This window comes from Papio anubis, chromosome 9 (assembly GCF_008728515.1).
Source record: "Papio anubis isolate 15944 chromosome 9, Panubis1.0, whole genome shotgun sequence".
NCBI classification, from domain to species: domain Eukaryota; kingdom Metazoa; phylum Chordata; class Mammalia; order Primates; family Cercopithecidae; genus Papio; species Papio anubis.
This window is the reverse complement of record NC_044984.1, coordinates 105,019,632-105,044,714: the sequence shown is the minus strand read 5'-3', so window position 1 is coordinate 105,044,714 and position 25,083 is coordinate 105,019,632. Positions and strand designations below refer to the sequence as shown.

At 42.6% G+C, this 25,083-nt stretch overlaps 1 protein-coding gene across 1 annotated transcript; it reads left to right on the top strand.

Moving 5' to 3' along the window:
• The first annotated feature begins 214 nt into the window (after positions 1-214).
• PPP1CC (protein phosphatase 1 catalytic subunit gamma) lies at positions 215-24,229 on the top strand. Its single transcript, XM_003907159.4, has 8 exons — positions 215-605; positions 12,220-12,351; positions 13,797-14,027; positions 19,807-19,911; positions 21,425-21,648; positions 21,851-21,985; positions 22,869-22,929; positions 23,835-24,229. The coding sequence occupies exons 1-8, from the start codon at positions 551-553 to the stop codon at positions 23,903-23,905; spliced, it is 1,014 nt and encodes a 337-aa protein (XP_003907208.1). The 5' UTR covers positions 215-550; the 3' UTR covers positions 23,906-24,229.
• The last annotated feature ends 854 nt before the right edge of the window (positions 24,230-25,083 follow it).

The window sequence follows — 25,083 nt, the reverse complement described above, 5'->3', positions numbered from 1 at the left end:
GTCTGCAAACATCTAGCCTCAACGTACAAGATCCGGCGATGGCCGCAACCGGCAGTATGCACAGCTGCATTTCCTCCCCCAGCCCCAACTCCCGCACGCAACTTTGCAACTCACTCTCGGGCCCGATGTCGGGGGCGGGCCTATTTATTCGGCCCGTTTGGCGGAAGGATCCCGCGCGTGGACTCAGTTGCGCTCAACCATCTCCGCCCCGCCCCGCGCCCTGGCCCCGCCCCCTCCCGCGCCCGGGCCCCGCCCCCTCCCGCGGGCCCTATGGCCCATAAAGAAGTCCCGGCCGGGCCGCTGCACTCCCCGCGCGCATCCGTGCGCCGCCCGAGGCTGTCTAAGGAGTCGGCGGCCATTTTGTTCTTCTCGTGGTTCCAGTGGGGAGAGAAGGAGGAAGCAGGGAGCGGGGCGGCAGGGGGGGGGACCCGCCGCGGCTGCTGCCACCGCCGCCACCACCGCCTCTGCTCGTGGCGTGGGAAAGGAGGTGTGAGTCCCGGGCGCGAGCCGGCGGCGGCGCCGCTGCGGGAGGGTCGGCGGTGGGAAGGCGATGGCGGATTTAGACAAACTCAACATCGACAGCATCATCCAACGGCTGCTGGAAGGTAAGGGGGGCGGCGGGCGGCTGAAGGGGGAGGCGGGCCCGAGGGCGGCAGGCGGCCCCGGGGGCTCGAGGGAGGGGAGTTGGGAGGCCGTTTGGGCTTGCAGCACCGTGGGGAGTGAGATTCTCGAGTTGGCCCACGGGCCGGTGGCTGCAGCTGGAGGGAGGCCAGCCCGGGATCCCCAACTTGTCGCCAGCCGCGGACCCTCCAGGCTCCACTCATTCATTGCACGAGGATGCAGGCTTTCTCCCGGCCGTGGAATTTGAAAACTCCGCTCCCCACCCCCATGTTTCCCGCCTCTACCCGTTTGCCCCCGCACACCAGACGGGTCTTTGGAGCGATTGTTGGGCTGGGGGCCCCAGTCCAGCCTCTTGGACGGCGTGCGCCGTACTGTGCGAGATGGACTTCTCGGTGCTTGCCCTCATGGAAGGCAGTTTGATGAGGGCGTGAGTTCCACCGGGTTTGGGGGCTCTTTTCCTGCTTGCTTTTATTTTTCGTGGTTCTGGGGTCTTGGGGGGCCCATTTCTTGTTACTTGGTAACAAGCGTTCATGTCTCAAGAGGTGTGAGAACCTGTCTTCGCCTGCCCTCCAAATCCTTTTAAGTTATTCTAATCTTGGAGAGGTCTCCGCGCTCTTTTCCTGAACGTGCATCTGAACAGGAAGTCAGCAAGGCTGAAGGTATCGTTATCTTTCCAATGTGCCAGGCTCTGTCTTGAGCACTTTGCGTCCATGAAATTATTACTGTAATAATCATAACTGGCGCTTCTAAAGGGCTTACTGTGTGTCAAGCATTCTTTGAGCACTTAACACAGATTTCATATTCTCCCACCCATTGCAAGATATTTGCATTTTTTTTGTTGTTTTTGTTATTTTACAGAAGAAACTGAGATGAAGTCACTTAACCAAGGTCACACAGTTAGTGAGTTGGGTTTCAAACCCAGATAGCCGGGAGCTAGTAAAACTCGCTACAGACAACACTGAAGGAAGGGGGCCAGTGGTTTAGTAAAGGTTAATAGAAAGGTTTAAATTTCGGCTCATCTAAGACTGGTGAGGTGCCTGGCAATTGATTCATGTTGATGTGGGAGAGGGGCGAGGTTCAGCTTTTAAAGACGGAAGCTGAAATGAGCTGCTTTCAGATTCAAGGGCATGTCAACAGATGCTAACATCTTATCCAAGACTTTGTAAGAATTCAGTCATACCCCTTAACTTGGACACTTCATAATGGGAACTTGGCAGTTTTAACTGCTTTTTGCCTTTATATAGTCCTAAAATATTACTGGACTATAAATACTGTGAGTGGTGGAGTCGAGGGCATGGCAGCTCTAGTGTTAGAATTTGCAGATCTTTTAAAGTAAGTTATTAAAATGAAACTCTGAAAATATCTCGTCCTTTTCTTAATCTGTGCATTCTTTCCTTTTATGCTGTCTTTAAAAAAAACACTAAATGTCATTAAGGACCCCTGAAATGCTCTTGAAATGTTATTGCAGGTGAAAACCTTGTGTTGTAGGTGAAAACCTTGTCATTCCTTTAATGTCAGGTATTTATATAAGAACCATATTTTTTCATGCTAGTTAATATAGTTCTTTATTTGAGGCAGCAGTTGGTCAGAAACTGATTAAAATAGTTTGCTGTAAGAAAAGAATTTTTTGTTAAATATTTTCTTTCTAAATTTTAAAATTCTGCTTATCTCTGCAGGGATATGTGTGGCTTTATTTCTCTGAGGAAACAGGAAAAGTTGGAATTTGCATGGATTAGAAACATTAGAATTTTAAATCTAATTAAATTAGAATTTTAAGATCATCTAAGGCTTGCTAATTTAAGTTCTGGTTTGCCCATAACTGCCTCTGTATTCATAAATAGCTTTTGTTAATTTTAATCATTACAATCCTAATAAGTAGTTTGCCTAGTAAATAATGATACATCTAAAATGAGATCATTGTTTCTTAATAGTTCCTCTTGTTATATGGCACTTGAAAACCAGGTTTTCTTATATTTCTTTTTTTGCTGAAATTAATAAAGCAGTGCATTTTAATGCCTTGGGAATAGGCTAACTGCAAAGTATACTTAAATTTCCTTTTTTCTCGTGGGTGTTAAATTGGCAGAGAAACATTTGAAGATGATCCATTGAGGATATGTAGATATCTAAGTTAAATGATGTTGGTAATAAATTCTGTGCTTTACAAGTTTTTTATTTTAAAAAAATTAAATGTAATAATTTAAAATAGAAATGAGAGTCTCACTGTGTTGCCCAGGCTGTTCTCAAACTCCTGGTTTCAAGCAATCCTCCCACCTCGGCCTCCCTGGGTTTGGGGTTATAGTCATGAGCCACCATGCCCGGCCTGAATTTTGTGCTTTTCGTAATGCCCCCAAAACCGTTTTTTTTTCCCCCTTAAATGCTTTAAGATGTAAGTATATCTGAAAGTAGAGGCAATATGACTTTTGTGACCTTGGTAGACTTTTTCACATGTTCAGAATTGATCTTTTAAGCTTGAGAGCAGTATAAGCTAGTTGAGAAGTAGCTCAGTAATAGTACTAAAAAGCTAACTGAAAAGTGAAGTCTTAAGAAAAACAGCATGTTGGTTTAGATCTTAGTCACTAACTTTGCAGTTCTTTTCTTTTCTGAACTCCTGAATGTTTCTGTAAGTAATGGCATCACCTCTGCAACCCACCATGGATGCTTTTATCCAAACTCTGCCTTGCTGATGATAAAACCTTAAGGTTGTTAACTCCTTAGTGTAACGGACAGTAAAACGGCATTTTGAGAGAAAATAAGCCAGCTGTTGATTTGGTCTGATGTATTGAAGAAAAGTGGGATTTGGGGCAGTTTTACTTTGTAAATGACCTCCTTCAAGGAGCCATGGAGGCTAGCATTTTTCTTGCACAGCAGGTGGTTGTAATACTTCACATCTTGGTTTGCAAGAAGCATCTTTGCTTTGAAGAAGGCCATTGTCAAACTGCAAGACCATGTCAGGTTCTGCAGAATTGCCTGACTTGTTTTATTGGTTTAAATACGACCTCTGCCCTGGCTCACAGAAAGTGCTTACACATTTAATCCTCTGATATATAAGGGTTGTTCTGAAGGTAGGGAGTGTTCAGATATTCTGAAACTCTAAGATTGTTTAAATAACCCATGTGTTCAACTTTTTGGTGCAGTATAAAATGTTCATATTCTGATGATTAGCCGTCCCTGGTCCTAAAGATAATAAAGGACAAACATAATGGTTTAAAAAGGGGAAGCTTTCTTAATATGCTAACCAAAAAAACAAAAGTAATCTTTCCTAATGAACATCTGTAATTATTTAATTTTTTATTTTATTTTGGAGACAGTCTCACTCTGTCACCCAGGCTGGAGTGGAATCCCGGCTCACTGCAACCTCCACCTCCTAGGTTCAAGCGATTCTCGTACCTCAGCCTCCCAAGTAGCTGGGATTAACAGGCACACACCACCACGTGCAGCTAAGTTTTTGTATTTTTAGTAGAGACGAGGTTTCTCCGTGTTGACCAGGCTGGTCTCGAACTTGTGACCTCAAGTGATCTGCCCACCTCAGACTCCCGAAGTGCTGGGATTACAGGCATGAGCCATGGTGCCCAGCCTGTAATTATTTGTTTACAGAAAAGGTAATTTTTACACTCACATCCAAGTTACCAATTTCTAATTCCCTCATTGATAAGAACTCTGGTGTTAGCCCTTGCCCTTCCTTCCCATCAGCATGTTGGTTGTATGCCCATTTCCTCTCCTAGGCAAGGCAGGAAAGCTCTGTTGGAGACAGATGATCTGCAGCTTGCAGGAGTTCTTTGTTAAATCACAGCATTGAAAAAGGATTACTCTCCTTGTGCCTGCAGTGCCCTCTTGCCTGTCAGTAGCAGGAGGCAGCAGTGAAATCTGACAGAATTGTGTGTGACATTGTTGTGCTTGGGGGGGGATGTGACACGCAGGAGCAGAGCCCTGGGCATTCCTCCTCAGAACTGGGCAAATGGACATGAAGTTGTGGCCCAGCAGTGGTCAGCTGTGGAAATTAGTGAGGTGATTTGATGTCTTTGAAAGCACAGTCCTATTATAACCTGTAACCTGTTGTGCAGAATCACAGTACCAGTCAGCCCACTTGACTAGGTGAGGATCTCTGATTGTGAAGCAGGGAAATTATTGGTATTATGTGGACTTCACCATTTAACTTAATTTACAATCGAGGCCATTAGTTGACCTTAGAGATTGAAATATGAAGGAGATAATATTCTGGGTGTCAGTCGCTTTGTAGATAAAGAACTGGAAAGTCATTCAAGACCAAGAAGGAAAGATTTCATTTCCATGGAGCTTATGGAATTCCAGGACAGAGTTTGAGTTTACATTTTAAGGTCATACCTCTGTATCCAAAGCATCAAAAACAGATGATTTATTTATGGATCTTGGTGATTTGTCTGAACTCTCCAGCTTCCCCACTTCACTGGGGTTTACTGTCATCCCTCTTCTAGAAGGGAGTGGTTGTCACCGACAGTAAAGCTTACAGCAAATGAAAACTCAAAATGTAGGGTCAGATGTAGAGTCTACTCAGTGGTATATTACCAAAATGTGTTCTTAGACTGTGGAAAATTGAAGTTTTTAATGGATTGGCTTTACTCTAGGTGTAGAAAACTCAAGATGCTTTATTGAGAACAGTGAACAGTGTTTTGCAGCTACATCCTATCTGTCTTGAAAAAAATGGTGTCACTTTTATTTATTTTTTACTGGGTCTCACTCTGTCCCCAGGCTGGAGACCTGAACTCCTGGGTTCAAGCGATTCTTCCTTCTCATCCTCCTGGCTAGCTGAATCTGCAGGCACACACCACCACACCTGGCTAATTTTTTTTTTAAAGACGGGTGTTGCCTAGGCTGTTCTTGAACTCCTGGCCACAAGGGAGGCCTCAGCCTCCCAAAGTGCTGGGATTACAGGCGTGAGCCACAGCTCCCTGCCTTAGTGTCACTTTTCAATGCCCGAAGTATAACCCCATCAGTTAGGAAAGTCAGGATGGGGAGAGGGCAGGGTGTGGAAACAATTGTGATAATCAGAACGTGGAAGTCTTCCTGCTGGTGACTTTGCAGAGAAACTAAAGGATTCTTTTTTTTTTTTTTTTTTTTTTTTTGAACTTTTGTCACCCAGGCTGAAGTACAGTGGCAAGATCTTGGCTCACTGCAGCCTCCGCCACCCGAGTTCAAGCGATTCTTCTGCTTCAACCTCAGTTGTTGAGTAGCTGGGACTACAGGCACGTGCCACCATGCCCTGCTAATTTTTGTATTTTTAGTAAAGATGGGGTTTTACCATGTTGGCCAGGCTGGTCTCGAGCTCCTGACCTCAGCTGATCCACCCACCTCGGCCTCCCAAAGTGCTGGGATTGCAGGCATTAGACACCATGCCCGGCCCAAAGGATTCTTGATATACTTTTTGCAGAAAAGAACTCAGTTGTTTATGGGAATGCTTAATGTTGGAAATATTTACTTTTTGTTTTGATTTGAGTCTTATTTTCCTAAATCTGTCAAATATCATGAGGCTATTGATTCACTGAAATGAATATGATGTGGCATATTGTTAAAATTATCACCTACTTTTTAACAGGATTATTTTAAAACAGCAAAATCTTCGTTGACTTATTTTTATACCACTCGTGCCTTTCTTGGGTTCTGAAACTTCATTAGAATTCAGCTAGGGCTTTTTTAGTGTGTGCTATTTCTTTAATATGTTTTTCTTTAAACAATTAAGGGGCATTTCTGTGGCAAGGAAAATACTTTTTTATTCCTCATAAATAATCTCAAACTTGTCTTAAATTTCCTTCCATAGTTTCCATCTTTGCTTTGCTTGTTGCCAGCAACTAACTTTCAAAAGTTGGTATTGCTTATGAGAAAGAGCTGGTGTTGTAAATAATCACCAATGCTATTTTATTTATTTTTTTGAGACAGGGTCTCACTCTGTGGCCCAAGCTGGAGTGCAGTGGTGTGGTCTCAACTCAGTGCGGCTTCTACTTCCCAGGCTCAAGTGATCCTCCCATCCTGGCCTCCCGGGTAGCTGGGACTATAGGTGCATGCCACCATGTCCAGCTATATTTTGTATTTTCGGTAGAGACTGGATTTCACCGTGTTGTCCAGGCTAGTCTCCAACTCCTGAGCTCAAGTGATCCGCCCACCTCGGCCTCCCAAAGTGCTGGGATTATAGGCCCGAGTCACTGCACCTGGCTGCTATTCTTTTATAATTCAAATTTTTACCAGTTTGTTTTCAATAAAAATGTGTGGAAGTTTTTATAATATGCTCCTGCCAGTGATTTGCCAGAAAAATAGATCAGATACATTTCTACAGAGCAACCTTCGCTTTTAACAGTAATAATACATTTTCCTGAATCTCCCTTTCTAGCCAGGTAAAGAAACATTGATACTTCTACTGAAGAGTCACATCCTTAGGTCGAATTTGGTGTTGCTTTTTTATTGTTGTTTTGAGACGGAATTTTTTTTTTTTTGAGACGAGGTCTCATTCTTGTCCCCCCAGGCTAGAGTGTGATGGTGCCATCTGGGCTCACTGCAGCCTCCGCCTCCTGGGTACAAGTTCAAGTGATTCTTCTGCCTCAGCCTCCCAAGTAGCTGGGATTACAGGTGCCTGCCACCACGCCCGGCTGATTTTTGTATTTTTAGTGCAGACAGGATTTACCATGTTGGCCAGGCTGGTCTCGAACTCCTGACCTCAGGTGATCTGCCTGCCTCGGCCTCCTAAAGTGCTGGGATTACTGGCGTGAGCCACCACGCCCGACCGAAACAGAGTTTCTTTCTTGTTGCCCAGGATGGAGTGCAGTGGCACAATCTTGGCTCACTGCAACCTCCACCTCCCGGGTTCAAGTGATTCTCGTGCCTCAACCTCCTGTGTAGCTGGGATTACAGGCGTGTGCCACCATGCCCAGCTAATTTTTGTATTTTTAGTAGAGATGAGAGTTCACCATGTTGGCCACGCTGGTCTTGAACTCCTAACCTCAGGTCATCCACCCTCCTCAGCCTCCCAAAGTGTTGGGATTACAGGCATGAGCCACCGCGCCCGGCCTTCTCCTTTGGTTTTGAAGTTCAATGTAGAACAGATTCTTAATTGGGAGGGTGGTATGGTGGATGCACCAATAGATCTAGCATTGCATCCTCGTGTCCTTAAGCTCTGTGACTTTGGACCAAGTCATTGTAAAATGGGAGATGACAGTGCCTGATTTCCTAGGATTGCTGACAGGATTGAATGGCAATATAAAGCCCTTAGTACAGTGCCTAGTGGATAAGTGCTCGGTAAATGTTAACTACAGTGAGTAAATAACTGTTTGATGGACATTGAAAATAGTGAAGTGGGCTGGGCGCGGTGGCGCACACCTGTAATCCCAGCTACTTGGGAGACTGAGGCAGGAGAATCACTTGAACCCAGGAGGTGGAGGTTGCAGTGAGCCACAATCACGCACCACTGCACTCTAGCCTGGCAACAGAGTGAGACTTCATCTCAAAAAAAAAAGAAAGAAAGAAAAACATAGTGAAGTGAATTTGTATGCTTTTGGCTGATATGGCAACTTTTTTCTTTTTTTTTTTTTTTTGAGATGGAGTCTCACTCTTATGTCCAGGCTGGAGTGCAGTGGCACGATCTCAGCTCACTGCAACCTCCGCCTCCCGGGTTAAAGCGATTCTTCTGCCTCAGCCTCCACAGTAACTAGCCACCACGTCCAGCCTGATATGACAACTTTTAAGAACTCTCCAATGTTCACTTGGACTGCCAAGCCCCATAAGCCGCGTTTGAAATCTCTGTTAGACAATTCAACGTGAAAATTAAGAGTAATTCTAGATTTTCATGCTTTGAAAAATACTCCAATAAAGCCTGGTAAGCAAAAGGCACTATTGTTTTGTAATTTTATAGCACAGAAACATGCTTTTTGCTCATCAAAAGTATATAGTCTGGGCTGGGCACAGTGGCTCCCACTTGTAATCCCAGTACTTTGGGCGCCGAGGCAGGCGGATCACCTGAGGTCGGGATTTCGAGACCAGCCTGACCAATATGGAGAAAACCTTCCGTCTCTACTAAAAATACAAAATTAGCTGGACATAGTGACACATGTTTGTAATCCCAGCTACTTGGGAAGCTGAGGCAGGATGATTGCTTGAACCTGGGAGGTGGAGGTTGTGGTGAACCGAGGTCATGCCATTGCACTCCAGCCTGGGCAACAAGAGTGAAACTCCGTCTCTAAATAAATAAATATATAGTCTGGAATGTGTGTTTAATTCTAGTGCCACCAGTCAACACTACTTAAAGATTTATCCAGATTTCAGTCATGCAACAGATTTTGAGCACCTGCTGCTTGCTGGCTATGGCTTGTGTACACTACAGAGCAGGGTTATTGCTGTGGGTTTTACTACAGTGGGTTTGCATTCTACCAGTGGGGCCAGATGAGCCGGCAGAAGCAAACTGGCAAGTATAAAACAAATACAAGCATGGTGGAGGTGGGGGTGGTGGGTAGTGACCTGATGTTGAGAGAGCCTTTCAAAAAGCATGCAGCAAGCTTGTGAGGGGAGAGGAGATGGATGAGAGAAGCTTTTCTCCAGGGTGAAGTGTGGTGTCTGTGGTGTCTAAAGGCTGAGCAGCTGTATAATAACTGATGGAAGACGGTTTTGGCAGTTTCTATCTTTATATAACTTTTTTCCTTCCGCTAATTGTAGGGAATTTAAGAAGCTTTCAGACCATGTTTGTTGATGGTTTTCATAAGCACCATTCTTTAAATATGAATCTTTGTTTGTTCTGAAAAAGCTGCATCTGATCTTAATATAAAGAGTAATTTTTAAGTCCAGGTACAGTGGCTCATGCCTGTAATCCCAGCACTTTGGGGGAGCCAAAGCAAGAGGATCACTTGATCTTGGAAGGTTGAGGCTGCAGTGAGCTAGGATCATGCACTCCAGCCTGGGTACCAGGCTTCTTCCAAAAAGAGGAAGAATTTTTAAATTGTTGGTAGTATTGCTTTTGCTTTTTACTGATCTCTGAATGTCCCCACCCAGAGGACAAACAGAGAAACAGAATAAAGGAGTTATGTTCAAAGGTGACAGTGGAGAGCTTCCAAAGCCAAAAAAAATTGTTAGCAACATTGATTTCATCTGATGGCATTGACTAAATACAATAGCATTCATAAAACAAAGCCTGCCATTATATGGTATGAGCCAATTATCACAGAAATATTCTCCTGGAAGACTTAAAGTCAGCTATTCATTCATAAGTGTGGGACTGCTGAAAAAAATTCACGTTGAAACCGGAAGCTTCTAGGATTTCTTTCCTAGCCAAAAATAAAGCTTCCTGCTGGGCATTGTGCCCAAGTTTTTGGTTAACTTGTGGTGAAATCACTAATGATTGGCATTTTCTGGCCAATGAAGCCAGGGATCCCATCTTTCACAGGGAGTATTTCTTGAGTCCTAACTCTGTTATGTATGTCTAGAGAGAAAAAGAAAATCACTTATGGAAAAAACATTATTTGTTGCTCAGTTGCTGTTTTATTAAATATGCATCTGTTTCATATCTTTCCTCGAAGACTATCATTACTATGCTTTTATTGCTTCTTGTTGTATAACATTTTTATCAGAATGAGACTTAGTTACATATTTTGGGGTCCAAAAGTGAACTTTATAACTGTAAAATTAAGGTACATTTAGCAGTTTAGTGCTACTTTATCTGTATCTAATGAGTGTCCAATCTGTTATGACTGGAACAAAAACAGAAAATTTCTTTCCCACAACTACCTACCTGCTGACAAGTGAGCTCTGTTGCAAAGTTTGTACTTTGGTAGAAGAACCCTAAGTGCTCTGGTGGTGTGGATGCCCCATGCTGTGCAGTGATTTCTTTCTCCCATTATTACCTTATCTGTTCAAATTATTAGGAAACGTGCTTTCTTACAGTATAGCACATGACTGACATCCTTTGCTACAGACCTGAGCATAAACACAAATGCAGGCCCAGAAATTGCATGGCAAAATAAGTACAACGAACCAACATTTTCTTTTTTTTTTTTTTTTTGAGATGGAGTCTCGCTCTGTTGCCCAGGCTGGAGTGCAATGGCGCAATCTCCGCTCACCGCAACCTCTGCCTCCCTGGTTCAAGCGATTCTCCTGCCTCAGCTTCCCGAGTAGCTGGAATTACACGCATGTGCCACCACTCCCGACTAATTTTTGTACTTTTTTTTTTTTTTTTTTTTTGAGACGGAGTCTCGCTCTGTCACCCAGGCTGGAGTGCAGTGGCCGGATCTCAGCTCACTGCAAGCTCCGCCTCCCAGGTTTACGCCATTCTCCTGCCTCAGCCTCCCAAGTAACTGGGACTACAGGCGCCCGCCACCTCACCCGGCTAGTTTTTTGTATTTTTTAGTAGAGACGGGGTTTCACCATGTTAGCCAGGATGGTCTCGATCTCCTGACCTCGTGATCCGCCCGTCTCGGCCTCCCAAAGTGCTGGGATTATAGGCTTGAGCCACCGCGCCCGGCCAATTTTTGTATTTTTTAGTAGAGACGGGGTTTCACCATGCTAGCCAAGCTGGTCTCGAACTCCAACCTCAGGCGATCCACCCGCCTCAGCCTCCCAAAGGGCTGGGATTACAGGCATGAATCACCGCGCCCGGCCAACATTTTCGTAATGAAATGAAAACAACACAAACATTTTTTCATAGGTAAATTAAATCAGAGATTCTCAGGAGGAAATACCAATGGTCCCATGGTCCTCTGAAAAACACTGATGCGGAAGGTTCTGAGTATTTCCAATCCTGTTTCTTTTCTTTTTTTTTTTTTTGAGACAGAGTCTCGCTGTGTCACCAGACTGGAGTGCAGTGGCGCAATCTTGGCTCACTGCAACCTCCGCCTCCCAGTTGAAGCAATTCTCCTGCCTCAGCCTCCCGAGTAGCTGGGATTACAGGTGCACGCCGTGTTGGCCAGGATGGTCTCGATCTCTTGACCTCATTATCCGCCCGCCTCGGCCTCCCAATGTGCTGGGATTACAGGCGTGAGCCACTGTGCCCGGCCTCCAATCCTGTTTCTAATAGCATTCGCAGAGACAGGATGGCCCCTTTTTTTGGAATACTATAAAAGAAGTCTTACTTGATATCGAAGATACAATTAAATCTTGTCTAATATTTTAAGATTCTAATTAGACATTAAAACCATGTTTAGGCCGGGCGCGGTGGCTCAAGCCTGTAATCCCAGCACTTTGGGAGGCCGAGACAGGCGGATCACGAGGTCAGGAGATCGAGACCATCCTGGCTAACATGGTGAAACCCCGTCTCTACTAAAAATACAAAAAACTAGCCGGGCGAGGTGGCGGGCGCCTGTAGTCCCAGCTACTTGGGAGGCTGAGGCAGGAGAATGGCGTAAACCTGGGAGGCGGAGCTTGCAGTGAGCTGAGATCCGGCCACTGCACTCCAGCCTGGGTGACAGAGCGAGACTCCGTCTCAAAAAATAATAATAATAAAAATAAATAAAACCATGTTTATTATAAGTGTCCTGAAAATGAAGCCACTCAGAGAAAGCTAGTTAAACCATATTTTTGCCCATTTATCTAAATCTTGTATTGTATTTTGTATTTTGGCTTCATTAGACTAATTGCGGTTTTTCTCTTCTGCAGTGAGAGGGTCCAAGCCTGGTAAGAACGTCCAGCTTCAGGAGAATGAAATCAGAGGACTGTGTTTAAAATCTCGTGAAATCTTTCTCAGTCAGCCTATCCTACTAGAACTTGAAGCACCACTCAAAATATGTGGTAAGTTTGGGGCACACAAGTTATCTTTGGTTACGTGATTGATTAACTGAGTCAAGACTATGTTGATGACCTTGTATTAGCTAGCAGAATCATTCTCCTGTTTGTGAATAGCTTGGAACTACTAAAAATTAAGTTAAATAGTAGCTTTAGAATAAATACCTCTAATGGACTTAGTTTACTTAGATATACTTCAGATTTTTTAAAAATATATTTTGCTGAAGGAATAAACATTGCAGAAGAAAAAATGAAACTAAGAATGGAGAGCCAAGGAAAGGTCTGAACTACATAGATGTATAGGAATATGTTTTAAGTTTAAAGCAACACTGGTTATAACTAAAAGTAGAACTTCCTTGATGTTGATTTTGTGGTTCTGTTTTCTGCATAATGGAAGCAGATAATTTGTGTTTTAACTCAATGTAAAACTAAACTGTTTTCATTTGAGTAATATATTCTTATAGCATATTTGCATTGATAAAACTTTGTGTTCTTTTTTTTTTTTTTTTGAGACGGAGTCTTGCTCTGTCGCCCAGGCTGGAGTGCAGTGGCCAGATCTCAGCTCACTGCAAGCTCCGCCTCCCCGGTTCACGCCATTCTCCTGCCTCAGCCTCCCAAGTAGCTGGGACTACAGGCACCCGCCACCTCGCCCGGCTAGTTTTTTGTACTTTTTAGTAGAGACGGTGTTTCACCGTATTAACCAGGATGATCTCGATCTCCTGACCTCGTGATCCGCCTGTCTCGGCCTTCCAAAGTGCTGGGATTACAGGCTTGAGCCACCGCGCCCGGCCATTTTTTTGTATTTTTTTAGTAGAGACGGGGTTTCACTGTGTAGATGGTCTCAATCTCCTGACCTCGTGATCCACCCGTCTTGGCCTCCCAAAGTGCTGGGATTACGGGCTTGAGCCACTGCGCCCGGCCTGTGTTCATGTTTTTAAAAGTAAAATGTTCTTTGGCATTATCTAGCAGGGAGAAATTGAAAGCTAAATGCATTGATGGGTGGGGGGTGGGGGTCGTGTGTATGTGTGTATGTGCTTTGCTCAGACTGGGCCAAGGCTCACTAAAAGTGCAGCGGTTCTGCTGACACAGTACCTAGAGACTGAGCTATCAGGGATCTGATATTGATCAGTCATCCTGAAAGGAATACCATGTTACTTGGCAAGAAGGCATGCCTGGACATAATAACCCTTTCCACAGAATAAATTCTTAATTAGTTGAATTTTGTGTGAGGTTCTGGACATACACATATACTTAAAAATTTTATTAAGTTCAATTGAACTAAATATGATGCCAGTTTGGAAATTACGTAGTGTTGGCTGTCCAGTTAAACTCTCATTACTAGAGGTCAATGCCATTGTACAATGAATTTTTAAAGAATTTCTTTCTAAAACTTTGTTAGTGGATTGAGCTGTAAGTATGGGAACACTGTGTAACAAAATTCTTGCTTCTAGGTGACATCCATGGGCAATACTATGATTTGCTGCGACTTTTTGAGTACGGTGGTTTCCCGCCAGAAAGCAACTACCTGTTTCTTGGGGACTATGTGGACAGGGGAAAGCAGTCATTGGAGACGATCTGCCTCTTACTGGCCTACAAAATCAAATATCCTGAGAATTTTTTTCTTCTCAGAGGGAACCATGAATGTGCCAGCATCAACAGAATTTATGGATTTTATGATGAATGTAAGTACTTTTCTATATCTCAGGAAGTTATTGAAATTAAGATATTTATCATAAACAATTATCACGTACTTCTGTTAGGAATTGTGAGAGTTTAGATGCAGTGGTATCATCTCTCATGTTTTCTATTTCATCAACTTGTTTTTAACTTAGCTTTTTAGGGGAGGTGGGGGAACAGAGTCTCACTCTGTTAACAGCCCAGGCTGGAGTGCAGTAGCACCATCTTAACCTCATTGCAACCTCTGCCTCCCAGGCTCAAGCGATCCTCCTGCCTCAGCCTCCCAGGTAGCTAGGACTGCAGACATGCATCACCACGCTCAGCTAATTCATGTATTTTTTTGAAGAGATGGGGTTTCACCTTGTTGCCCAAGCTGATCTGAAACTCCTAGACTCAAGGAATCTGCCCACCTAGGCCACTCAAAAGTCCTGGGATTACTGGTGTGAGCCATGGCGCCCAGCCAGTTTTTTCTCTCTTGGGTAGAAAAAGAACACTGCCGCTGTAATAAAATAAGGTCTTGGATTCTTTTATGATGTGATGATCAGATTAGGAAATAATGATCATGGTAGTGGTTTCTTTAAGATGTAAATTGTTTTATTCACAGATAACTTAATTCTTGGTAGAAATCTGAGAACCATTCTAAATAGTTTTAAGCAACTTTATTATGTAATTTCATTCCATAAAATTAATCTGTTGAAAGTATACAATTCAGTGATTTGTAGTAAATTTATAGTTAACGCGACCATCTCACCGTAGCCCCCAGGCAACCACTAATCTACTTTTTGTCTTTGCTAGAGAACATTGCATGCAGGAATCTTGCAATGTGTAAATAATTAGTTTTTGAAATTATTATGGTTTTTCTCCTCTGGCATAACCGCACCCAGGAAGAATGGCAATAACTTCCCTAAAACTAAAATGTGCTGAACAAAGATTATTTTTACAGTATTTTACGCATTTTGTAACTCATTTTGGATTGTTTATTTAAAGGTGCACTTTGATTTGACTATTGACAAAACACAGTTCTTAAAGCTTTGCAAATAGGCTGGGCGCAGTGGCTCACGCCTGTAATCCCAACACTTTGGGAGGCCACGGCAGGTGGATCATGAGGTCAAGAGATCGAGACCATCCTGGCCAACATGACGAAACCCTGTCTCTACTAAAAATACAAAAATTAGCCAGGCGTGGTGTCAGATGCCTGTAGTCCCAGCTACTTGGGAGACTGAGGCAGGAGAATCGCTTGAACCCGGGAGTCGGGTTCAGTGAGTCGAGATCACACCACTGTACTCCAGCCTGGGTGGCAGAGTGAGACTCCGTATCAAAAAAAAAAACTTTGAAAATAATCAGTTTGATAAAGGGTTTTATGTCAGAAAAGGTTTTGAATCTTTACCTTCACCTTCCTTTTGTGCTTATTTCTGCCAGGAGGGGTTTCAGGTTTGGAGTGAAGGGGTGGTTAAGGAACTTCAGGTAGTTGGCATTTGCTAATATGATTATAGGGAGATCAGCAAAGTGTTGTCCCTGTGGCCCTCCCCTAAACCACATCCTAACTTAGAGTCTCCAGATGTGTGTTTTTCCATCTCAATTCACATAGATGCAGTGAGCTAGCACATTTGTTAGAAGTGCATCCTAGAAAGATTATATTCACAGACTGAGCCCTTCTACTACCACCCTTTCCCACAACTGGATGTTTGCTTGGTCTGTGTCCTTGAGATCCAGCTGGTAAGATGAGGTGGCAGGAATGATCAGGGACAAAAATTCTGTGGGTTCTGGACTGACTGATACCATTGAACCTGTACAGGAAAGATACTCGATATTAACAGGGATTCTGTGTCAAAGAAGTACCAGTAAGCCAGTTACTACTCCTTAGGTAGTGAAATACAAGGCAGATGTGGTGGGTTTTTTTTGTTGTTGTTGTTTGTTTTTGAGACAGAGCCTTAAGCTGGAGTGCAGAGGTGGGATCATAGCTTACTACAACCTGTAATTTCTGGGCTCAAGCAATCCTTTCACCTCAGCCTCCCTAAGTGCTGGCATTACAGGCATGGGCCACCACACCCAGCCAACATTGTGTTTTGGATACTTATTCCAAGTGTTACTCTTGAGTTAAGAAAGGGTTCCTTTTACATAACTGTTAGCCCAGCAAATACTTTTCATGTTTGCACTGATGAATTCAAATCCATTTGACCTCATTGTTGTGACTTCTATCCTAACGTAATGATACTAGCTGCATCAGTTTCAGTTTCTACTCAGTGCAGAGGCCTTTAAAATGACTTAGAAGATCAGTGTCGGTTGGTATCAGTTTCGACTCCTGTTTGATCATCAACACAGTTTATAGATCAAGCATCCTCTCTCCCATCAGGCAGATACAATTTGCCATCCAGTCTACTTGTGGGCATAAAAGTGCCCTTGACATAGGTGGCTTCTGGTTGAAGGCTTGCAGACATTTAGTATATATATTATATATATTAATTTTATTAAAATGAAAAGTTGTATTCAAATGTTGATTTTCATGGGACAATTTAAAAACCACTGCCTGTTTTCCAGGTACATAAGTACTTTATACTACCATTTCTTTTTTGTTTGTTTGTTTAAATTTTGCAAATGTGATGAAAAGGCTGAGGTATATGTTGTTGGGTAAAACAGGAGTGTCTGTTGATCCATTTCTGCTACCGGAACTGTCTGATGTACAGTAATGGGAAACTGCATTACAGGTTATGGCTCAGAATCTTAGGATTTGGAAGCTAGACGATTACCCTGGTTAAACCTTTTAGGACCCAGATGTTCCTAGTGGTTTGAGGTGGCCTTAGGGAGGATATGAAGAGAGAAGAGAAAGAGACAGCCCCACGCTTAAAGTGCTGAGAGGCAAAAGGAGGAAGCAAACTGATTTTTCATGGAGAGGCCAGCAGAAATTGGCAAGAGAGGAAACTGGAGTTTGTGGCATAACTAAAGAATCAAAGGACGGGCATGGTAGCTCATGCCTGTAATCCCAGTACTTTGGGAGGCCAAGGTGGGTGGATCACTTGAGGTCAGGAGTTCAAGACCAGTCTGACCAACATGGTGAAAACGCATCTCTACTAAAAATACAAAAATTAGGTGTGGTGGTGCACACCTGTAGTCCCAGCTACTCAGGAGATTGAGGCAGAAGAATCCCTGGAACTCGGGAGGCTGTGGTTGCAGTGAGCCGAGATCACATTGCTTTACTCCACCTGGGTGACGGAGTGAGACCCCACCTCAAAAAAAAAAAAATATCCAGAAGTGAAGCTGACCTTGGGGAAAGAGGAAGTCACTATCACTGGGGGGCTAAGGCAGCAGCCCTGTTCTTATAATACAGGTTAAGTATTCCTTACCTGGAATGCTTGGGACTAGAAGTGTTGCAGGTTTCAGAGTTTTGTGTTTTGTTTTGTTTTGTTTTGTTTAATTTTGGAATATTTGTGTTATAATTACTGGTTAAACATCGCTAATCCAAAAATCTGAAATCCAGAATGCTCCAGTGAGCGTTTCCTTTGAGCATCATGTGAGTGCTCAAAAAGTTTCAAATTTTGGAGCATCTTGGATTAAGGATACTCATCTTGTGGTGGTGGTGGTGGTTAGTAGTATTGCTGTTGGACATGGGAGGTGGTGTTTTTGCAGATTGCCCATCAGCCTTTCGTAAGGAGGAGTTTGTTGGTTTTTTTTTTTTTTTTTTTTTTTTAGATGGAGTTTCATTCACTCTTGTTGCCCAGGCTGGAGTGCAATGGTGCGATCTTGGCTTACTGCAACCTCTGCCTCCCAGGTTCAAGCAGTTTTCCTGCCTCAGCCTCCTCAGCCTGGCAGGAGGAGTTTGTTGAACTTTCAGAACCCCTCCAGTGAAGGAGTTAGTAGCCTCTAAAGAAATGCGCAACAGGGTGACCCACAGAGTTAGACCCAGTCATTGAGAAACCAGAAATTATTAGGAGAAAAGATAACACTCTTCTCTGCAGAGAGAAGGCAAACATTTGTTGAATTTACATTACATTTCAAGCCCTGTGCTAAACTCCCTAGACTGCTTGATTTGCATTACAGGGTGGGAAGTGTGGTTCAGGTCAGTTGTTTGGGCTGGCCCTAACTCTCAAAGGAGAGGTACAGGTTTAAACCTTTCGATGTCCCTGTAGTCCCCAGGAAGAGACTAAGGACAAACTCTTGGTTTGGTTTGGTTTGGTTTGGTTTGGTTTTTGAGATGGAGTTTCGCTCTTGTTGCCCAGGCCGGAGTGCAATGGCACAATCAAGGCTCACCACAATCTCTGCCTCCCGGGTTCAAGCGATTCTCCTGCCTCAGCCTCCCAAGTAGTTGGGATTACAGGCATGCGCTACCACACCCAGCTAATTTTTGTATTTTTAGTAAAGAAGGGATTTCTCCATCTTGGTCAGGCTGGTCTCAAACTCCCAACCTCAGATGATCTGCCCGCCTTGACCTCCCAAAGAGCTGGGATTACAGATGTGAGCCACCCCGCCTGGCCAAACTGTTGGTTTTTAAAGATTGTGCTTAGTATAGTAAGGTACAGGAAACAAAGGCATCTGGACAATTGGACAGTCCTCAACCAATCCAGAGAAATTTGTTCTTGCAAGGTATGTGAGTAGGTTTTAAACTCAGAACATCAGTTTCCTGTAGAAACAGTGCATAGTGGCATATTTCTGTCAGAACTGCACTGACTCCAGAATGTGTGGATGCCTGTGCTGGTGAGAGAACGTGACCACCCTGTGACATCAGGCCTGTGGGAGCATGTGGAGTCTGTGCAGTGTTGGAAACAAATGCCCTGTAGTGCCTGTGAGAGGCACCACTGCCGTGTGATCATTGTGCCTCCTGCTAGAGCACTGAGGCCTGGGGATCCTCTGGTATCTGTAGGTTGTTGAGGGGAGTACATGGGGAGTGGGTGCTAACTCAGGCTTCCTCAGAAGGAAGGTCGTAATGCCACATGGTGTAAGTTCGTAATCGCCTTAAGAATTAGGGAACTAGCTGCGGTGAGATTGGACAAAGCATACTGGATTTCAGACAGAATTGATGCTACCAGATAATTCCTGGGATTTGATGGCAATCCTTAATCATTATCAAATCTGGAATTCTGGTTTCATACTTCTATGGAATTTAAAAAGATTTCATGTGAAAATGTAAGTCATTGCTTTTAGATCAGATGTGTCTCTCCTAAACCCCTTCCCTCCAGGAGAGTCTTTCTTTAAAGAGATGGGGTGTTGGCCAGGCGCGGTGGCTCAAGCCTGTAATCCCAGCACTTTGGGAGGCCGAGACGGGCGGATCACAAGGTCAGGAGATCGAGACCATCCTGGCTAACCTGGTGAAACCCCGTCTCTACTAAAAAATACAAAAAACTAGCCAGGCGAGGTGACGGGCGCCTGTAGTCCCAGCTACTCTGGAGGCTGAGTCAGGAGAATGGCGTGAACCTGGGAGGCGGAGCTTGCAGTGAGCTGAGATCCGGCCACTGCACTCCAGCCTGGGCGACAGAGCGAGACTCTGTCTCAAAAAAAAAAAAAAAAAAAAAAAAAAAGAGATGGGGTGTCACTATGTTGCCCAAGCTGTTCTTGAACTCCTGGGCTCAAGCGATCCTCCTACCTCAGCCTCCCGAAGTGCTGGGGTTACAGGTCTGACCCACCACGCCCAGCTCTTATTTTAAAAGAGTGTTAAAATAAGACGGTTTTATTAAGATTCTTAATAAAAACATAGTTTCGTTTGCTTAGAAAGCACCCAGAATCTTGCTTTGGGGGAAGTTAATCCTGAGAGAATGAGCCTACAGAACAGTAATACTCTCTTTTTAATCACAGGTAAAAGAAGATACAACATTAAACTATGGAAAACTTTCACAGACTGTTTTAACTGTTTACCGATAGCAGCCATCGTGGATGAGAAGATATTCTGCTGTCATGGAGGTAGTTGGGCTGATTTTTGTTCCAAATAGGTTTTGATCCCTTCCAAAGGATGAACACTTTAACATTTGTGAGTTACCATTGGGATGACTTCCTCTGACAGAACACTCTCCTTTGTTGATGTGTTGCATTGCACTGTCACTCCGATACAGCCAGGATTACTTGGATAAAAATCTTAAGGAACTGATTTATTACAGGGAATTCTAGACTCTGTAAATTAGGATTGAAAATAGAGCAGAAAATGTTTATTTTTATTTTTTGTAAGGATGAGTTCTCACCATGTTGCCCAGGCTGGTCGCAAATTCCTGGGCTCAAACAATCCTCCTGCCTTGGACTTCCAAAATGCTGGGATTACAGGCGTGAGCCACCGTGCCCGGCTCGGAAAAGTATTTTTAACTATAAAATAAACAATATGTAATTTGCTGTGCCAGGGATCCTCTAGAACACTGAAGATGTGAATAGATTTTCCCTTGTTTGTTTTTTATCCTCTCAGAACTTTCTCTGACTTGGATTTTAAAAGTTATTTTGGCCAGGCATAGTAATTCGCATCTGTAATTCCAGCACTTTTGAGAGGCCAAGGTGGGAGGATTGCTTGATGCCATGAATATGAGAACAGCCTGTAACAACATATCGAGACCCCTGTCATTAGAAAAAGTGTTAAAAATTAGCCAGGTGTAATGGTGCACACCTGTAGCCGTAGCTATTTGGGAGGCTGAGGCGGGAGGATCACTTGAGCCCAGGGGTTTAAGGCTGTAGTGAGCTATGATCGCACCACTGCACTCCAGCCTAGGCAACAGAGGAAGACCCTATCTCTAAAAATATATACATACATATTTTATAAGCTATTTTTCTTTGCTCAGTGGTTGTGCTTTCTATAATGTAATTAAAATAGTAATTGCAAAGAGAATTTCTTTTCATGTATGGTGTGAAATTAATTAGCCATCAAAAAGCCAACATAATGTCTTTTATCTCTGTGCTTCTATACTTACACAGGTTTTGGTAGAGTTGGATACATGGTTTTTAACTCTTATAATATGCATCCCATATTGTAACTCGATACAATAAGCTCTTGTAGATTTTAATGGTCTATGAATAGTGCAGATTTCCTAGAGAACTACCTCTCACTGAGCATCCTTATCTTCTCAGCTCAGTCATTACAAGCCATCAATCGTAACATCGCTCATTATTGTCATCAACTGGGGAAGCCCGTAGAAGAGTTTTTTAAATCACTGGATTTTATTTTACAGTGTTCTGTATAATATAACTGCCTCCATGTACTGTTTAAACCTGCAGCACCCCATGCATTACTGCATATAATTCTAGTGTGTATCCAGTTGTCCTTTTTCTGTGTGTGTGTGTGTTTTTTTTCTTTTAACCAAAAGTAAATAAAATATAATCCGATTTCAGTTTTTGTGTCAGGATTATTGAATTTCTCTGTAGACAAATGGAACTTTTGAAGGGGTAATATCCTTTTAAAAGTTTTGCTTTCTTCATTTTTCTTTTCCTCATTGAATAGGTTTATCACCAGATCTTCAATCTATGGAGCAGATTCGGCGAATTATGCGACCAACTGATGTACCAGATCAAGGTCTTCTTTGTGATCTTTTGTGGTCTGACCCCGATAAAGATGTCTTAGGCTGGGGTGAAAATGACAGAGGAGTGTCCTTCACATTTGGTGCAGAAGTGGTTGCAAAATTTCTCCATAAGCATGATTTGGATCTTATATGTAGAGCCCATCAGGTATTGATTTTGAATTTTACATGTACACTTAAGAGCATGTGTGTGAGCACAGATTCTCCTTGTTGATTTTGGTGGGTAGGTATTGCTTATTTATACAAAGTGTTTCTGGAACACAAGATATCAGGCTCAATGGGAAACTGAAACGTGGTTTTACTTACCTAATATTTGCACCTATTTATACTGAAAAAATTTTCTCTCGAAGGTGGTTGAAGATGGATATGAATTTTTTGCAAAGAGGCAGTTGGTCACTCTGTTTTCTGCGCCCAATTATTGTGGAGAGTTTGACAATGCAGGTGCCATGATGAGTGTGGATGAAACACTAATGTGTTCTTTTCAGGTAGAGCATGCTTTCAACATTATTTCCTTTTACTATGTTTGCACTTTGCTGGTTGAAAAATATAATTGCCACTTTTTGCCTAGTGTTCATTTATGCTAAGTAGGCTGTTTCTATTTTCCCTTAACCAGTGTGTGTTATAGTTGAATAATGTGTGGATCCCTTGTAAAAGAAAAAATTAATTATGGCACCTTTTCCCAGTGTTTAATTATGATTTTTTTGCGTTGCATATGGGCTCCTTATGCTTTTATGGCTGTTTTACTGTAGATCTAAAACCATAATGACAATGTAATGTTCAGCTAAAATTAAATCACCACTTGCATGTGAAAAGTACTGAGTGCCTCGTGCTATGTGTTTACTTAGTTCTGCCCTCTAGTCTAATTTCCACAAAACTTCTGTTAATGTACCACGACATCATTTGGCCTTCATTTGGCACAAAAGCATTATTTAGAATCTGCCTCAGCCTTTTTCTCATTTGCAAGTTTTTTTTGTTGTTGTTGTTGTTGTTGTTGTTGTTTTTTACCAATTGTCAGAGAACTTGCAGCTTTCAAAATTCCAAAGATTGTGCAAGAATCCCCTGCAGGTTGGAGAAACACTTTCGTAAAGAACTTTCTCCCCTATATCAGAAGGAATAGCTAAAGATATTACCAGTACTCAGAGACAAAATAATTTGTCCAGATCATAGATTTTTATCTCTTCATCATAGCCTTAATTACTAAATGTTTACATGTCAACTTAGCTTGTGTTAATATGCTAGGGAGGCTTTTACAGTTGTTGGGGCGTTGTAAACGCCATCTGAACAAAAGATCTGAATGAAATGTAAGGACTCTTTAAGATTTGGGGTTGAGTATATTTCCTAAATGAACTGTCTTTTGAATCTCTCCAGATTTTAAAGCCTGCAGAGAAAAAGAAGCCAAATGCCACGAGACCTGTAACGCCTCCAAGGGGTATGATCACAAAGCAAGCAAAGAAATAGATGTCATTTTGACACTGCCTAGTTGGGACTTGTAACATAGAGTATATAACCTTCATTTTTAAGACTGTAATGTGTACTGGTCAGCTTGCTCAGATAGATCTGTGTTTGTGGGGGCCCTTCCTTCCGTTTTTGATTTAGTGAATGGCATTTGCTGGTTATAACAGCGAATGAGAGACTCTTCACTCCAAAAAGAAAAGTGTTTTGTTTTTTAATTCTCTCTTCCTTTTGCAAACAATTTTAATGATGGTGTTAAAGCTGTACACCCCAGGACAGTTTATCCTGTCTAAGGAGTAAGTGTACCGTTGATCTTTTTAAATTCAGTACAACCCATAATCATGTAAATGCTCATTTTCTTTAGGACATAAAGAGAGCCCTAGGGTGCTCCAAATCTGTACATGTTCTTGTCATAAAATGCATACTGTTGATACAAACCACTGTGAACATTTTTTATTTGATAATTTTGTTTCAAAGGGATTGCTTTTTCCTCTCATTGTCTTGTTATGTACAAACTAGTTTTTATAGCTATCAACATTAGGAGTAACTTTCAACCTTGCCAGCATCACTGGTATGATGTATATTTAATTAAAGCACACTTTTCCCCTACCGTATACTTAAAATGACGATTAAAGCCATTCTTTTAAATATTTGTGACTCTTTCCTAAAACCAAAGTTTCTGTTGAATTACGTTTTGGCACACCCCTAAGTACAAGGTGGTATGATTGTGTACACATGCTGCCTTCTCGGGGATTCAAAAACAGGTTTTTTGATTTTGAATAGCAATTAGTGATATAGTGCTGTTTAAGCTACTAATGATTAAAGGTAATAACATTTTGTACAATTTCCATATAGTCTATTCATTAAGTAATCTTTTTACAGTTGCATCAGGCCTGAACCCGTCCATTCAGAAAGCTTCAAATTATAGAAACAATACTGTTCTATACGAGTGACCGATTATGCTTTCTTTGGCCTACATTCTTTATTCTGCGGTGAAGTTGAGGCTTATAAGTTAAAACAAAGGAACTAACTTACTGTCCACCAGTTTATACAGAACTCACAGTATCTATGACTTTTTTTAAACTAAGATCTGTTAAAAAAGAAATCTGTTTCAGCAGATGACCGTGTACAATACCATGTGGTGAAAATGAATTCAGACTTATTAAATGATGAACTTGTTAAATCCTCTCAGTGTCTATTTATCAGCACAATACACACAGGAGAACTGTTGATGGCATATTGAATAGATTTTCCTGAATAAATTGCTCTGGAAACCACATGGTTGCATTTTGGTTTTGTCTTCTTTCATATAGTCTGTTTTCCAAAGATGGATTATAATACGGATACTAATACTCTTCGAGTTGTAACCTGGAGACAGCTATTCATGTAACAGAGTGATGAGGTGGAATGATCCTCCTCCTCTACCGTTTGGGGAGATGGGGATTAATCTGTCTGTGTCCATAGTTTTCTTACTGTCTGGTTCACTTGAACCTAGTGGCGAATTTGAAAGCAGCTCACTTCATTATTCTGAGTCAGCCACCTGTATTTTCATGCACAGTTCTTTGATCTCTTCCCCCTTCCCTGGTTTATATGGAACACAGTATCACGTCATATTTTGTCATAAGTATATATCTTAATTTCTCAGAGGTACGCTAAAAATGAGTGAAGAGCATGTCATTTGGAAAGCTTTTTTTTTCTGTTACAAAGTGGTCTCCCTGAGGGCATTGGCAGAGGACCTAGTGAGGAACTGTTTGAAGGACACAGAACAGCACAGGGCCGTGGACTCCCCTCTGCTAACAGGCTCCGGTCCTGAGGCATCTGCACCCTGCCCTGCTCCCATCAAAGAGGGAAGGGGGACCTCATGACCTTCCTGCTCCACATTGACAATATCCAAACTTATGCTGTTTCACTTTTATGTAATACTCTCCCAGACTTCTTTGACCATAGGAGAAAAAAATGAACAATAATTGTGTCAAAGGCAAATTCTGCCCATCTTTATATCCTGAACGTTAATGAATTGACACTAGGATTTCAAAATGCTATGAAGTTGTAAAATTGAGCTGCTGTACTTGGATTATATCATTATTGGAGTGTGGTATCTGGCTCAAAATTTTCTTAAGGAACATTGATT